This window comes from Carcharodon carcharias, chromosome 6 (assembly GCF_017639515.1).
Source record: "Carcharodon carcharias isolate sCarCar2 chromosome 6, sCarCar2.pri, whole genome shotgun sequence".
Taxonomy (NCBI): Eukaryota; Metazoa; Chordata; class Chondrichthyes; order Lamniformes; family Lamnidae; genus Carcharodon; species Carcharodon carcharias.
Window position 1 is genome coordinate 138,920,135 of NC_054472.1, and position 14,979 is coordinate 138,935,113.

A 14,979-nucleotide genomic window follows, 5' to 3' on the forward strand; every position below is an offset into this window, starting at 1 on the left:
GGGCCAATCAATAGGACAGATTTGATGCATTCTAAGTTGTGCATTTTTGATACATGAATTTGTCTTTGACAATAGAGTTATCTGCCCAAAATAGCCAGTGGAATTTTAAAAAACCTTTTAAAGAGCTAAAAAGGTATATATGAAAATAGAGATGTTAAATTGTTGCAACTGTGTAACTGGTACAACAGTGCATAGAAGTAGATAGTAAGTTAGAATCACTATCATAACTCTTCTAAACATGTTTTATATTCAAAAGTTATATGCATAATTCTCTGAAGTATACTGATGACCTACAAGAATCAAACTATTTTCTAGTTTCTTTACCTTGTGGTTCAAACAAATAGGTTCACCTTTTGACAGCTCACCTGGAAGTAATGAATGTCTCATGCTTGTGCTTTCCCAGTTTAAAGCCTTTTGATACCTTGGCTACACCAGGAGATGAGGGTTCTGAAAGGAATGACCTTTCCAGTTCTGCTTTCAGGTCCATATCACAGCAGTACTTCTCAGCTAAGTCAATCAAGTCAACCTTGACCTGAAAAGAACATTACCGCAAACTGATTAATGCATGGCACCTAATCATGACTTATGGGAGAGTACATAGGAATTTAAATGTCAATGTCTTAACAGCACAGGAGGATGCTATTCAGCCCATTGCATCCATGCAGTATTTTGCTTTTGTTCTCTTCCCTTCTTCAAAGACATTACGTTGACTTCTCCTGAGCATACTTTCCCCACCTCGCTCAAGTCGTGCCTGTGAGGTCAGTAGGCTACATGGAACACAAAAGTTGTCACAGCCAATCATCCAGTTCACTGGACACGAATACATACACACTTTCGAGGAGGATTACTTGTGGCTGATTTTTTTTTAAAAATCTTCCTTCTCTTAAACTAGAAACACGAGGCCAACTGCATGTACCAACCATCCAGTACTGAATATTAAAGAATTTCAATAGATTTGCAAAATAATGAGTGGCAGCACAAAATGAAGAGAAAAAATATTATCCATTAGTTTGGAAAAGGCTAACATTGAGCAATTGGAAAATGTCTGGAAGGTGTTAGCATGCATTTTATACCAACAGGCTGAGTGAAACTGACAGCATTCTGAAGGATGGCCAAAGTCTCTGAGGAAACAAACTGCCTTTAGTTTGACACTAGCAGCAGCTTCTCTTAGTCAAACACCAAACACTCCTAGTATAAAGTTCTGGTGTGATGGTCGTGAGAGTACTAATATTAAAAGAGTACCGCCTGATTATATTCCTTTTCATACCACGTTAGCACTAATATATTAAGTAAGCCCAGTGGTCAATACAGAACCAATGACAGTTTTTAAAAATGAAATGCTGAAAACAAAATACTGCGAATGCTGGAAATCTGAAATAAAAACAGAAGATGCTGGAAAAACTCAGCAGAGCTCTGAAGAAGGGTCATACAGACTCAAAATGTTAACCCCATTTTTAAATGTTAGCTTGCAACAAAATGTAATTGATATTTTAGGTAAGAAATCAGAAGAGCTCAGGATTTACCACTACTGCAAAATACTGGGAGAACTGGCCAGTGCAAGTTAAATGAAATAAATTTGGTTAGACAGTTTGGTTAATATTAGGCATAAATATAAAACACAGAGTTGCCCATAAACTGGCAGTTTCCTTTGAAACATTACGAACATAACTGGTACAGTAAATAGAAATTGAACACTGTTGGGATTTTGTTCTGAAGACTTGCAGCATATTATCAGGAGAGGTCAATTTTAATTCTACAATGAATCTATGCTTTGCTTACTGGACATGCTCAAATTTGAAAAATGTTCCATTTTTCAGCACTGGTATTTCTCACATTGCCAAATATGTATATGCATGTCCACATGCATTCTGTTTCTTTCTCCTGTTATCAAGTATTTTACATATTTTTAAAAATTCTTTCATGGGATGTGAGAGTTGGATGTGCCCTTGAAGAAATGGTGGTGAGTCACCTCCTTGAACTGCAACAGTCCATCTAGTGTAGGTACACCCATAGTGCCGATGGGACAGAACATTCCAAGAGATGGGGGAATTGGGACATTATCATACTCAGCAAATCATAACTTACAGCCAATGTCAGGCTGTTGCTTGACCAGTCTGTGGGATAGCTCTCCCACATGTTAGTAAGGAGGACTTTGCAGGGTTGATTGGGCAGGTTGTACCCTTGTTGCTTCCAGTGCCTAGGTCAATGCCAGGTGGTCCATCCGGTAGTATTCCTTTTTCACTTCTCTGTAGTGGTTTGGTATAACTAAGTGGCTTGTAAGGCCATTTCAGAGAGCAGTCAGCACATTATGTGGGTCTCAAATCACATTTGGACCAGGCCAGGTAAGAACAGCAGGCTTCCTTCCCTAATATAATAAAAACAGAAAATGCTGGAAAAACTCAGTATGTCTGACAGCATCTGTGGAGAGAGAAACAGAGTTGACATTTCGAGTCCATATGACTTCTTCACAGCCCTAATGGTAATTAGTGAAGCAGATGAGTTAAGACAACCCGATAGTTTCAAGTTCATCAATACTGAGACTAGTAAACTCCACTTGTATTAATTAATTGAATTTAAATCCACCAGCTGCCATTTATAGTTTATATATAATTTTTAATTTTTGTACTTACCATATCCAAATCTGTGTCAAGCTCCTCAGTTTGGAATGGGGAAAGCCATAGTGTCTTTAGCTGGTCATCCAGAACATCTGCCAACACATATGCAGTTCTAGAATAAAAAACAAAATGTATTTTTTCTGTCCTATCTAGAAACAGGAACTCTGGCTGACGAACAATTATTTTATTGTTTAAAGTTCAAAGAATATTCCTTTCTCAGAATACGAAAATACTCAAATAGTATTTCAAATATGATCCGCAAGATCAGTTGTACTGCAAAGTTTCATATTATGATTTCACCACAAATGATTCTAGTTGTTCAATATAATTCAGGTGTGAAGTCACCTGAACCTTAATGATGTAGGTAGAGAGAGATCACTGACACAAAGTTTAAAATGTTTATGGACCACTTGGGAACATCTTAATTATCAACAGAGGTCGTGTTGAACAGCCTGACATTGTTATAGAATTAGAGCTTCTTAGGGGCGCGGCCATAGAAAATATCTGTAATGTTTCTTTTGTATCTCATAACTAGGTTTCAAAATGGTCTCAAATTTAAGAATTGGACGCAATTGCTTATCCCAAAAGCCACCACCTTCTTGGCAAGAAGTGATCTTTTCTTTAAACAATGCAAGATTTTATGGCAAATATTGCTGGCCCTCTTAAAGAGTGACCAACTGAAATCTGCAGAGGTTGATAGTTTCAAAGAAATAGGTCCAGTACCTGTTGTTAAACTGGATTGGAAGAGACTCTGAGACAGGAAGGACAGGCTCCACATCCTGCACAATGACTGGCAACACATCTGGAGATGTTTCTAACATCTGTCTCAATCCAACAACATTTTCTAATAAAGAGTCAAAACTATCATCTTCTTTACACAGTTCCTATGCCAAAAAGGAAATATATTTTTACAAATCTTGCCATATACACTTAGGAACAGGACAGTTCTAAAATCTATTAAAATCAAGGCTAATTCATAGAATATAAAAATGCTATATATTTTTGTTACATAACATTCATCATAAACAATTAAAATATAGCCATTTCTAGACTATGATGCCATGCTCATTTTTGTAAATTTAACTCAACTGTCCTCAAGTCTATTAGGTTAAAATAAAATCAGCTGAAATATTTTAATTCCCAAACACACATTCAGTTTCAGACTCAATGTCATTCAAAACTGACAGGATAACATGAAAGTGCAAAGTATAAATGCCTTCATGGTAGGAGGTTAGTATATGAATATAATGGTATTTTCAGCCAGCACTGAAGTCAGGATAATATTGGACTCAATGCATTTTCACATCACCCAATGTCAACCTCACTGTATAATTTTTGAGTAATGTAGGAATCAGAAATTTGGATGTGATGGCTATGAGTTTAAAATGGGTACATATTTGGGTAGAGCAAAGTAAAATGGATGAATGGCTGTGATTTACTTGCTTTAAAAAAAACAATGGCATGTCTCACTCGAATAACAGCGGTCTGTCTTTTTGGAGAGCTTCTTCCAAAGGAAATTTCGAAGTCAGAAGGTTAATGTAGAGTTAGGCTATCTGGAAGAGAATTCCGAACAATAGCAGAAAAATGCTTATTTTTCTAAATAAGCATGTGCCCAAATTGAAAATGAGTTTATAATTAATAAAGTCTAAGAATCATAATAGGATAGCAGCCTTAGTGATTATTAGAAGAGCTTTAGTATTCTGGCCCACAAATGCATCTGCCAGAATGTTTTGTTAATTGGAATCCTCTACATAATTGTAGAAGTGAACTCACCAGGTGCTTAGTGTATTCAGGGTGCTGATAATGAAATGGGAACAATTTTTAAAAAGTCTTTTCTCTTGATCAGGATCTAGTGCATTTTGCAAAATTCATGTCCTGTTGCAACTATAAATGGGATATTTTAATACCCCCACCTTTCAACTTTCCCCTCTCCTTTCATGGAGGCACTGAATCAAGCTGATTGTAGCATCAAGTAAAAAATGTACTACTAATAGCTATCCATATAAAAAAAGAACCTGTTCATCTAACAATTCCTACATTCCTATCATGGTGTTAGAGTGGGATGTCATAGCCCAAGACAAGTGATGTCAAATTCTCACAAGAAATGTTTATACAGCAGTTAATAATGTGGGTCACAACCTATTCAAAAATGTTTATATATAGAAGCTTTGTTGTCAAAAGAATTGTATTTTTTGAAAAGTGTAAATGAAAATGGCTAAATCACTATAAACTATCCTACAAAAGCTTATTATTGTAAAAGCTCATACCATTACAACTTTATCTAGTTCAAACAGCAAATGATCATCAGTAGATTCCTTCCACTTTAATAGCTGCTTCACTTCTGCAGCACTGAGTGCTGAAGAGCGGGGAGTCTGAAGTCCATCTACTTCCATAGCAGCACCTTCATCCCCACAACTGGCCTGCAGAACAATAAATTATTACACACAATCTTTAAATCTGAAGCAATCAAAAATGGATTTAATAAGCTAGTATACTAAATATACTGAAGACAATATACGAAAACTATCAAGGGGAATGATAAATTTTTCAGTTTTTTAAATAGTTTTTTCCATTCCAGTCTTTCTTCCAGATTACAATAATCCAATATTGTAAATAATATGCATTTTTAAAACAGAAAACACTTAACAGCATAAAATATAGATACTGCAAAAGCAGATAGTATTTGTTAGGCAGATCAGATGCTTTCATCCCCCTAATTCACTTAACCAAAGTTGGCTTTGATTCTGGTATAGACCACTAATCGTAGTATTCACGTGAATGGCAAAACTTCCCAAATTCCAAAAGCACTGTTTATTGTCCCTGGTCAATCTCTTGCAACACTTAGTTGATAAACTCATTTGTCCAGAAATATGTGGCAGTTCTGGGAGCTGTGTTGGCAGAGGTTTGTCTTCTTCTGTATATAGTGCAAGTCTAAATGAGTTCTACACATGCTTGAACATTTTTAATGAAATTATTTTCTTTATTGTATTGTTATATTTTATCACGATTACACTTAATTCACTAAGTAGAACACAGCAAGGGAAGGTCATTGTCAAGTCAAATACCTTGTAATTTTACAAAAGCCAGATCACTTACAAAAATACAACTTCTAGATTGCAAAAAACTGGTGAATCAATTGAAAGAGATCAGTTCTATAAGAACTGAAGACTATTATGCTTCGTTAAAAGATGCAGAATCTGTATATTTACATAGATTTAACATGAATAAACTATGCAATACTGCCAAGACAACTTTTGAAGCGCTTAACCAAATGGCTAAAAACATTACAGAAAAGCCTCCCTCATAATTGAAACAGATACAAAAGTAATTTGTTAGGTTTTTTTTGGAGAACTAGCCTTAGACTGGTTGTGCAGATTAGTAATAAAAAATATTTTGATAAGTAACGTCGTAGTCAAAAGCACAAGAGGTTTCATTTAGATTGAACCTTCCAATCAGAGGCTTAATTTTCTTATACAATGTGAAAGCACAGGAGAGGTGTGCATTGCATTCCATGTATGACACTCCATTTGAGTGTCTTAATTTCCTCACTCTTCTGGTATAGAATTTAGTTGTTATTTCAAGTCAAAGACAACAACAGGTCATTGCCACTTGTCAAAGCATAAAATAAACACCTGTCCTATTTCTTAAATATACTCGGTGCTAACTTAAGTGTGGTAATGCTTTTGAGATTTGGGGGTTGCAATGGAGGGGGAGTGGTAGGTCGAGAAGGAACACTGTGAGCCAAGGCTAAATCAAGACATCATGGTTTTCAAACCAACCTCAGAATCATATAAAAGGTGGAAGCCAATTGATATGACCGGGTTTTGAAAAATAGCACAAAATAGCCTGTGCATTTTTCAAAAGAATATACTTGAACATGAAACAACTGAACTGCCTTTGTCTGGAGCAAACCTATCATCATAGGTATTTGCAACATTATGGGTGTCAGTGCACAGCACCTGACACAAAGCCATTGCTGGATACAAGCAAAAACATTATTTCAATTAATTCTTTTGACCTGACACCAGGTTGAAAGGGAGTAATACCCCTGAGAGAAGGGGGTCACACTGTTACACTTGAGCCAATTCAGACCTGCTTTACACTAGACAAGTTTAGCAACAGCACATTGGTGAAACAGTTTTGTGTCAATGCCAAAGTCATAATGTTAATGCAATGAAAAGTGACACAAGGAAAAACAAATTAGAGAATGAGACAAAACCTTTAACCGACCCTAATATTCAAAAGACATGCTAGACTCAGATTGTTGCCACAATTATAAAATACTTTATCCCATTTGTTTACGCTAAAAAGTTTATGAACAGAATCCCTAACAGTGTGTATGAAATGCAGTTATTGGGTCACTGAGGAAAAGAGGACTACCTTTCTTGATCTTATTAACCATTTTGCACAATAAATGAAACAAAGTATCAGGCATTTTTAAAAACAAATTAAATTGTAGACAGCAACTTCCATTTATGATTTATTTTTAACGTCCCAAGGTACTTCACAGGAGAACTTTCAAACAAAATTTGATACCAAGCAACATAAGGAGATAGTAGAGCAGGTGAGCAAAGGTTTGGTGAAAGAAGCAGGTTTTAAAGAGCGCCTTAAAGGAGGAGCGAGAGACAGAGGTTTTGCTGGGGGGGATGTGGGGGGTTGGAATTCCAGAGCATAGCGCCCAGGCAGCTGAAGGCAGGGCCACCAATGCAAGAGGCAAGACTTGGAGGAGCGCAGATATTTTGTAGGATTGTAGGGCTGGAGAAAATTACAGGGAGACGAAGGTATAAGGCCACAGAGGGATTTATAAACAAGGATGATCATTTTAAAATCGACGCACTGCTTTACAGGGGGCCAGTGTAGGTCAGCGGGTACAGTTGTACCAAGCACATGAGGCAGTGCAAGTTAGGATATAGGCAGCAGAATTTTCGATGTGCTTAGGTTTATGGGGTGTGGGAGATGGGAGGCCAATCAGCAGTGCGCCGGAATAATCCAAAGGTAGCAAAGGCATGAGATGACAGTTTCAGCAGCAGATCAGTTGAAGCAGGCAACAATCAAACAATTTACACTGGTAACAAAAGGAAACAGGCTGAGGACTTGAGAGAAATAAACTTTCAAGGCGAAGGGAATAGAGCAGGGAATGGGACAGTCTGGATTGCTCCAGAAAGCTGCATGAACACGGTGAGCCAAATGGTTCCTTCTGTTGCATAATGACTCTATGAGGTGGAAATTAGCATTTCCAGGTAAAATACAACAATAAAGCTGTGAATAGTCTGGTTCAGATGCTAGCAGGGAGAGGGGTGCAGTCAGCGTCTAGGAAACAGAGTTCATGGCAAGAACCAAAGACAATAGGTTCAATCCTCCCAACATTCAATTGGAGAAAATTCTGCTCATCCAGTACTGGACATCATGGAGCCAGCCTGACAATTTAGAGACAGTGGAGAGGTCAAAAGAAGTGATGGTGAGGTAGAACTGGGAGTGATCAGTGCGCACTAAAGATAATATTGTCAAGCGGCAGCATTTAAATGAGAAATAGGAGGGGCAATAGATCAATGGGGGACTCTAGTGGTAAAAGTGCAGGAGTGAGAAGGGATGTCATACAAGTGATTCTCTGGCTACACTGGATCAATAAGAATGGAACCAGGCGTGTACAGTCCTACCCTGCTGGACAATGGAGGACAGACATTGGAAGAGGATGGTATGGTGAACCATGTCCAAGGTTGCAGACCAGGACAAGAAGAATGGGGAGAGATAGTTTAACTCTGTCACCCTAACATAGGACATCATTTGTGATTTTAATCAGAGCAGTTTTGGCACTCTGATTGGACAGATTCAAACTTGGAGTTCAGGGAAGGATGAACAGATTTGGGAGGTGACAGCACATTTAGGGGCTTTAGAGAAGAAAGTAAAGTTAGAGATGGGGCAATAGTTTGGAAGCAAGAGGGGTTTTGTGAAGAGAGGGATGATGACCAATATTCCCTCTAAGCTGCGTGCATATAGAATCATGCAACAACCCAGAAGTTACCAGGTAGGTTGTTCACAAATAGTCCCCTTTTTATACCACGTATGCAGGGCTGGACAAAAAAGTTAAAGGTAATCTGCACTAAAGTGAACATGCTGCTCATAATGAAAAAAATTAAAGGGGATGCTGGTGATGACAGCAGGTTTGAAGGAGAGGAGGGCAGTGCCTGAGAGAGAATCGTTAACAATATCAGCTAACAAGGATCACAAGAAGGGAAGCTGGGTGGTCAGCAATTTAGGGGAAACAATGTCAAGGGAACTGGAGGTAGCTCTCATGGACAAGATGAGCTCAGAGATATCAGGAGGCAAGGTAGGAGAGAAACCAGAGAAAGATTAAAAAGTCAGATATTCTGCATAAAATAATGGGAATCAACAACCACTGGTTTCTGCTTCCGAAATATAACAGTAGTTCTGACACAACACAAGCACACAAGAATTAGGAAGGAGGCCATTCGGCCCCTTGAGCCTGCTCTGCCATTCAATTAGATCATGGTTGATTTGATTGTAGCCTCGATTCCATTTTCCTGTCTGTCCCCCAAACCCTTGATTCTCATTGATTAAATTTGATTAAAGACATTTTAACATGTTAGGCAAAAAGAACTTTGAAGAATGTCGAAACTCCAAAGTTATTAAGGTTTGAAGACTTCCTAATTTCATAGTTTACCTTACCAATCACTGCCCAAAAAATGTTGAAAATAACAAATAATAAAGACACGGCACTAAATGCATAAACATTCCAAATAAAGATATGTTTTTAAACTGATAAATTAGTAAAATAAAGCACATCGTCACTTACCAAATTATCTGTGTTTATGATCTGTCGTAAAAAATCTAACAATGAGGAAGCCAGCTCAGCCATTTCTTTGTTGAAATTATGAACCACACGTTTTAGCAGACAATGGAGGGCATTATTGTTTTGTCTCAGAGCACTATTCAGAGAAAAAAGATAGACTAACTCCATAAACAAAATCAAACATTATCATAATTTATCATTTCACATTCCAAATTGACTTATAGGCACAACCAAAATCATGACCTACGGGTACAACTAAAAGCATATTTTTTTGTTGCACTCAGCCATGAGAGATCCACTTTACCTATAGATGTGTGAGCAAACTGCAAATCAATGCCCTTTGGTATTATGCCTTTTTTTTGGAAGGTAGTGTAAGGAAATGCATGAATGTTACTCATTTGGAGATTCAAATGGCATTTGATAAAGAATCACTTAAAAGACAGTGGCCATATGGATAAAGAGCCATTTGGATGACTAAAAGGAAAAGATGGGAGTTAAAGGAAGCTTCCCATAATGGAAAGTTTGTTGACAGATGGCACAGAGGTTGTGATGAAGCCATTGTTACATGTTTTATGCATAAATAATATTGACTTAAGAGGTCAGGGAACAATAACAAAATTTGTTTGAAGCATCAAATGTCAGGGGTGGGATAAGGCAAAACCTAACAAGAATATGGAAAGACTGCAAAAGGACCTAAGCAGGTTAGTAAGATGACAGATAGCTGGAAATTCAATATGAAAATACACCTTAAGTGGTGGGATTTTAACAGGAACTGGGAAGCAAGAGACCCACTTCTACGTGTGCAGATGTATAAGTCATTAAATGATGTAGCACATAAGTAAAGGCCATAGTAAAAGGAAAAACTTGGTTTTGTACCAAGGGACAAAGAATATGAAAGCAAGGTGGTGATATTGAATTTGAATAAGACCTCAGTTAAGCTAAACTTCAAGTCTTCTGAAAAGTTTCAGAATTATATAAAGGAATTAATTTGCGTTTACATAATGCTTTTTGGTATGTCCTACAAACAAAAATTAGATAAAAATACATGGGAATCTGTTCTTGGTGGTATTGAGAGAGGGAGGAACACAGAACAGGAGCAGCTCCCTTCGAAGCTTTTCTGTCATTTAGATCACAGCTGATCTGTAACAACGCTATTTGTTCAAGGTAATTTGGTTCCCCTTGATTCCCTTAACGAGGAACAAAGTTTGTTTTGAAAATTTCAAATGAATGTTTAGGGCACTGCAAAAATTAAACCTGAATGTAAGTATATGTAAAGCATGATCACAACCTTCTGTCAAGCTTAAGTGCATTAAACCAAACTATAGCAAACAAAAGTCAGTCATAATTTCAATACAAGCTGATTATCTGTACATTCTGCTCTAACATTTTCCCTTCCTTCGAGGGATTAAACTGGGATTTAGAGAATGTTGGAAATAATCAGCAGGTCTAGCAGTACCTGTGGAGAGAAACAGAGTTTATGTTTCAAGTCATGACCTTTCATCAGAACAGGGAAAAGTTAGAAATTTAATAGCTTTTAAGGAGGGGAAATGGGGGAGGGTGGGAATAAAAGAGAAGGTCTGTGATAGGGCAGAAGATGGAAGGCATTAAATGTCAACAGAGTTGTTGAGATTAGTTAAAGACAATGGTAATTGGACAAGTAAAGAAAGAGAAGATGGGTCCAGAGTAGGTTTAAATGGAAGAATAATGATCAGCTGCCATCTGAAAGCAAAAATGAGAAAAACAAGGTTAAGACTGAAACCTACGAAGAAAAGGAAACAAAATAGTTGGGGGGGGGGCGCAAAGATTATGTCTTGAAATTGTTGAACTCAGTGTTGAGTCCAGAAGGCTATACAGCATCTAATTGAAGGATGAGACACTGTTCCTCGAATTGTGTTGAGCTTCATTGGAACATTGCAGTAGGCTGAGAAGAGATACATCAACATGAGAGCAAGGCAGATAATTAAAATGGCCAGCCACTGGAAGCTCGGGTTCATGCTTGTGGACTTAGTGGAGGTGATCTGCAAAGCAGTCCACCAAAATGGAAGAGGCCAAGAGGTAGACCCAGAACAAGAAGGAATGACAACATAAAAGTGCTCCGAAATAATACAGGCCTTGCTGGTAATCAGGCAGAAGTGAAAGCCCTGGACTTTAAGAGTCGAAAAAGCTGGTAGCAGAAATGTCCTCTTGTGGATATGTTCCAAGATAACACACCTTACTGCTTCTGAATTTTTTTAAAGAAAGCAGTTCAGTTAGAGCAAATTCAAGATTTTGTAATCAAGTGAAAATAGTCCCATTTACTTGAAGATGCACAAAGTCTCTGTTCAATTCCATTCACTCAATCTTTATATAGACATCCATATCAGGAACAGGTGTCAGCCTTGGCTTGGTGGAAGCATTCTCCACCTGTCAATCAGAAGATTGTGGGTTCAAGCCCCTCCCCGAGACTTAACTACATAACCCAAGCTGTATAGTGCAGTATGATAGACAATGAAGAGTTTAACATCAGCAACAGCAAGGGCTTAATTGCCATTCAACTATCGGAGTTGAAGAAGCGAAGTAATAGCTCATACAAATTGGTTGGTTGAAACAAAAAATCAGAGAACATGTATTTGTGGGCACCAGAAAAAGTTAACATTATGAGTTTTGGTGATGCAAATTCCACTCATATTAGACAAAGGTCACAAATTATGGGGAAGGATTTTGGATGGATTCTGTGGAGTGTGTCTATAGGGTCATAGCTCCTATCATAATCCAGACATCACACTTTGAAGTGCGTAGCAAAACTAGATCATTCAAAAACAAAACATCTCCTTACTCCCCACCCTTTTTGTAGATACTATCAACCTATCTTGTTCAAATCAGAGACTGCTTATAGCTTTTGTGGAGTGGAAGTCAGGCCAAATACTTTCCATAGTTTTCACAAAGTATTTTATACCAAGGTGTAGAAGAAAGTGAATACTGAACATGGAGAGGAGGAAAGGAAAATTAGAGAGGATTAGACTTAAGAATGGGAGATCTTGTGGTGCAGCAGTAGTGTCCCTACCTCTGGACCAGAAGCTCTGAGTTCAAGTCCCACTTCAGGTTTTGATGGACATGGTAGGTGCATTCATAGCGTGGTCAAACAGATTCATTATCAGTCTATAAATCTTTCCAATCCGGAGGGCGGGCAGTAAGAGTGGGAGAGTTTCCTGGTCAGCCACACTGCAGAAGGCAAACCACTGCAGCAGTTTGCCAACCATAATCATGGACAACTCCATGGAGGAGGAGCAGGAGGTTTAAGGGCTGGAAGCATGGTTAAAGAGGATGATTTTGAGCACATTTTTGAAAGCGGGGACAGAAGTAGCAAAAAGTAGTTAACCCATTACAATGGATTGTAGAGGGATGCAGTTAGTGATATTGGTGCTGAGTTCATGTTGGGGGCAGTTAATGGCAGCTTTGGTCTTCACAAGTTTCTGTGTTTTGTCTGGCAACATTGAGGCACTGGAGAGGTTGAGACAAATGCTAGAGTGTCACCAGCACATGTGGAAGCTGACCCCATCTCTTTGAATTATGTTAACAAGAGGCAGCAGTTGGATGAGAAAGTAATAGGAGGCCAAGGATCAATCTTTGGGGGACTCCAGGGTAATGGTGTGAGGGTAGTTAGAAAGCTCACGGTTGGAATGCTCTGGTTATAATTGGATCAGGAAGAGTGAAACCAAACAAGGGCAGTACCAGAATGAGGAGAGATAATGCAACATAGTCATAACTGTAGAGGATACTATGTGTGGACTTTGGTTAGTGCCTTTTCAGTGTATGGCAGGCAAGGAACCCCGCTTGGAGAAATTTAGAGTTACAGAAAAGAGGAGCATGAATTTGGGAGAAAATATCATATCCAAGGGCTTTAGATAGGAAATGCAGTCGCAGTGTGCAAGGACAGAGGGGCCCAACGTGAGGATTTTTGACGGGATGCTGACAGCTTTTTGAAAAGGAGGGGGGAGTAACAGAGGGGTAACTATTTTCAATGTGAGCCAGTATGGGGGCCAGTCAGGAAAAGTTGAGTGATCAGCAGTTCAACAGGATTAAGGTCAAGGAAGCCAAAGCCGGGAATTGTGGAAAAGGATTATCACAAATCTAGAGCAAGATGTACATTCAGGCCAGGGTAGATGAAAGCCTTGAAAGAGATTGGCTTGGAGATTCAAAGGGAAGAAGGGGGTGCAGAAGAGGCATCTAACTGGATTGTGTCAAAGAGGTTCATGAGCTCCTCATACTTGCTACCAACGGTGGGGATGGAGTTTAACCAAATGGTTCATGATGGAGAAAAGGAAGATCAGAACCTAATGCCATGCATGGTGGAGCAAAACTACAAGGAATAATCAGCAATCAGAAGAGCAAAGGTGCTTGCGGGTACACATGGTTAAAGAACAATCAAATTAGAAGGAACAAGTGAAGAAAGTTCATGGAAGTAGTGACCATAGTAGCACCTGCAAAATAGATTATGTCAATAAGGCGGCAGAAATTAGACCAGCACGTGATATAGTTTCATCTTCTATCCTGTTCAGAAGACAGAAAGAGACCATAGAAAAACCTCAAAAATCATGGACCAGCCTTGAGAGAACTAAAAGTTTTTGAAGGGAAAAGAAGTGTCTCAGACAAAAGAGAAAACAAATCTTCCTGGAAGCAGATTTATGATGGCAGTGATGTGGGGTTTGTATTTGAGGTTAAAGAAGATAACAATGCCAAGAAAGTTGATAGATAAAAATTAAGGGTACATCTACTGAATAAATGCTATCAGCTGTTGGTTAGACTTTCAAAAGTATGAAGAAACTGTGCCTTGGAAGAATTGAAAGACACAAGATTTTCACTGCCTCTTGGGATGGCATGGATCAGCTGAAGATACAGTGCCTTCAGCCACTGCACAATGAAAGAACTGGAAATTATAAATACAGAGATCATGGGGTCTGAACAAAGAGTGGCATCATTAACAAAAAAGCAATAGACTTTGATGATGAGTGCAGAAGACGATAAATATGAAAGAACAACTGATTGGGTGAGAAAGGAACTATAAAAAAATCCCCTAAACTAATAGTAAGATTCACCATCAACTTTGGCAGAAATGGTGTTTTCAAAAGAAACAAGGCATCCACGTACATAACAAAAACAGAATTACCTGGAAAAACTCAGCAGGTCTGGCAGCATCGGCGGAGAAGAAAAGAGTTGACGTTTCGAGTCCTCATGACCCTTCGACAGAACTTGCGTTCGAGTCCAAGAAAGAGTTGAAATATGATTTCACGCATCCACGTACATAGTTTGGTGGGAGGTCATATGGTGGCAACATGTTTGGAAGTACACTACCAGACCCTGGAGAAATGTTTGGCACCACTAACAGATGATTCAGCAAAATGTTCAAGTGCAGAGTCGCCAACATTTCACCAATGGAACAACCATACTAGAAACTATACTGGTGGTCACAAATTAAGCCATGATTTTTAAGGTAAAGACAATTTGAAAGTAATTTGAATGTAACTTTAGAAAATATACATCTGACTAAAGAATCTTTTAATATTTTTTCTATTT

At 38.4% G+C, this 14,979-nt stretch overlaps 1 protein-coding gene across 5 annotated transcripts in view; it reads right to left on the bottom strand.

The window, feature by feature from the left end:
• virma (vir like m6A methyltransferase associated) overlaps positions 1-14,979 on the bottom strand; it is a 121,738-nt gene that overhangs the window by 37,121 nt on the left and 69,638 nt on the right. For all 5 annotated transcript variants that reach the window (XM_041189286.1, XM_041189289.1, XM_041189287.1 and 2 more), the window contains 5 exons: positions 9,430-9,562; positions 4,883-5,035; positions 3,339-3,499; positions 2,631-2,727; positions 366-532 (listed from right to left, as the gene is read on the bottom strand). In XM_041189286.1, coding sequence (XP_041045220.1) covers positions 366-532; positions 2,631-2,727; positions 3,339-3,499; positions 4,883-5,035; positions 9,430-9,562 — 711 coding nt within the window. The remainder of the gene's footprint in view (positions 1-365; positions 533-2,630; positions 2,728-3,338; positions 3,500-4,882; positions 5,036-9,429; positions 9,563-14,979) is intronic.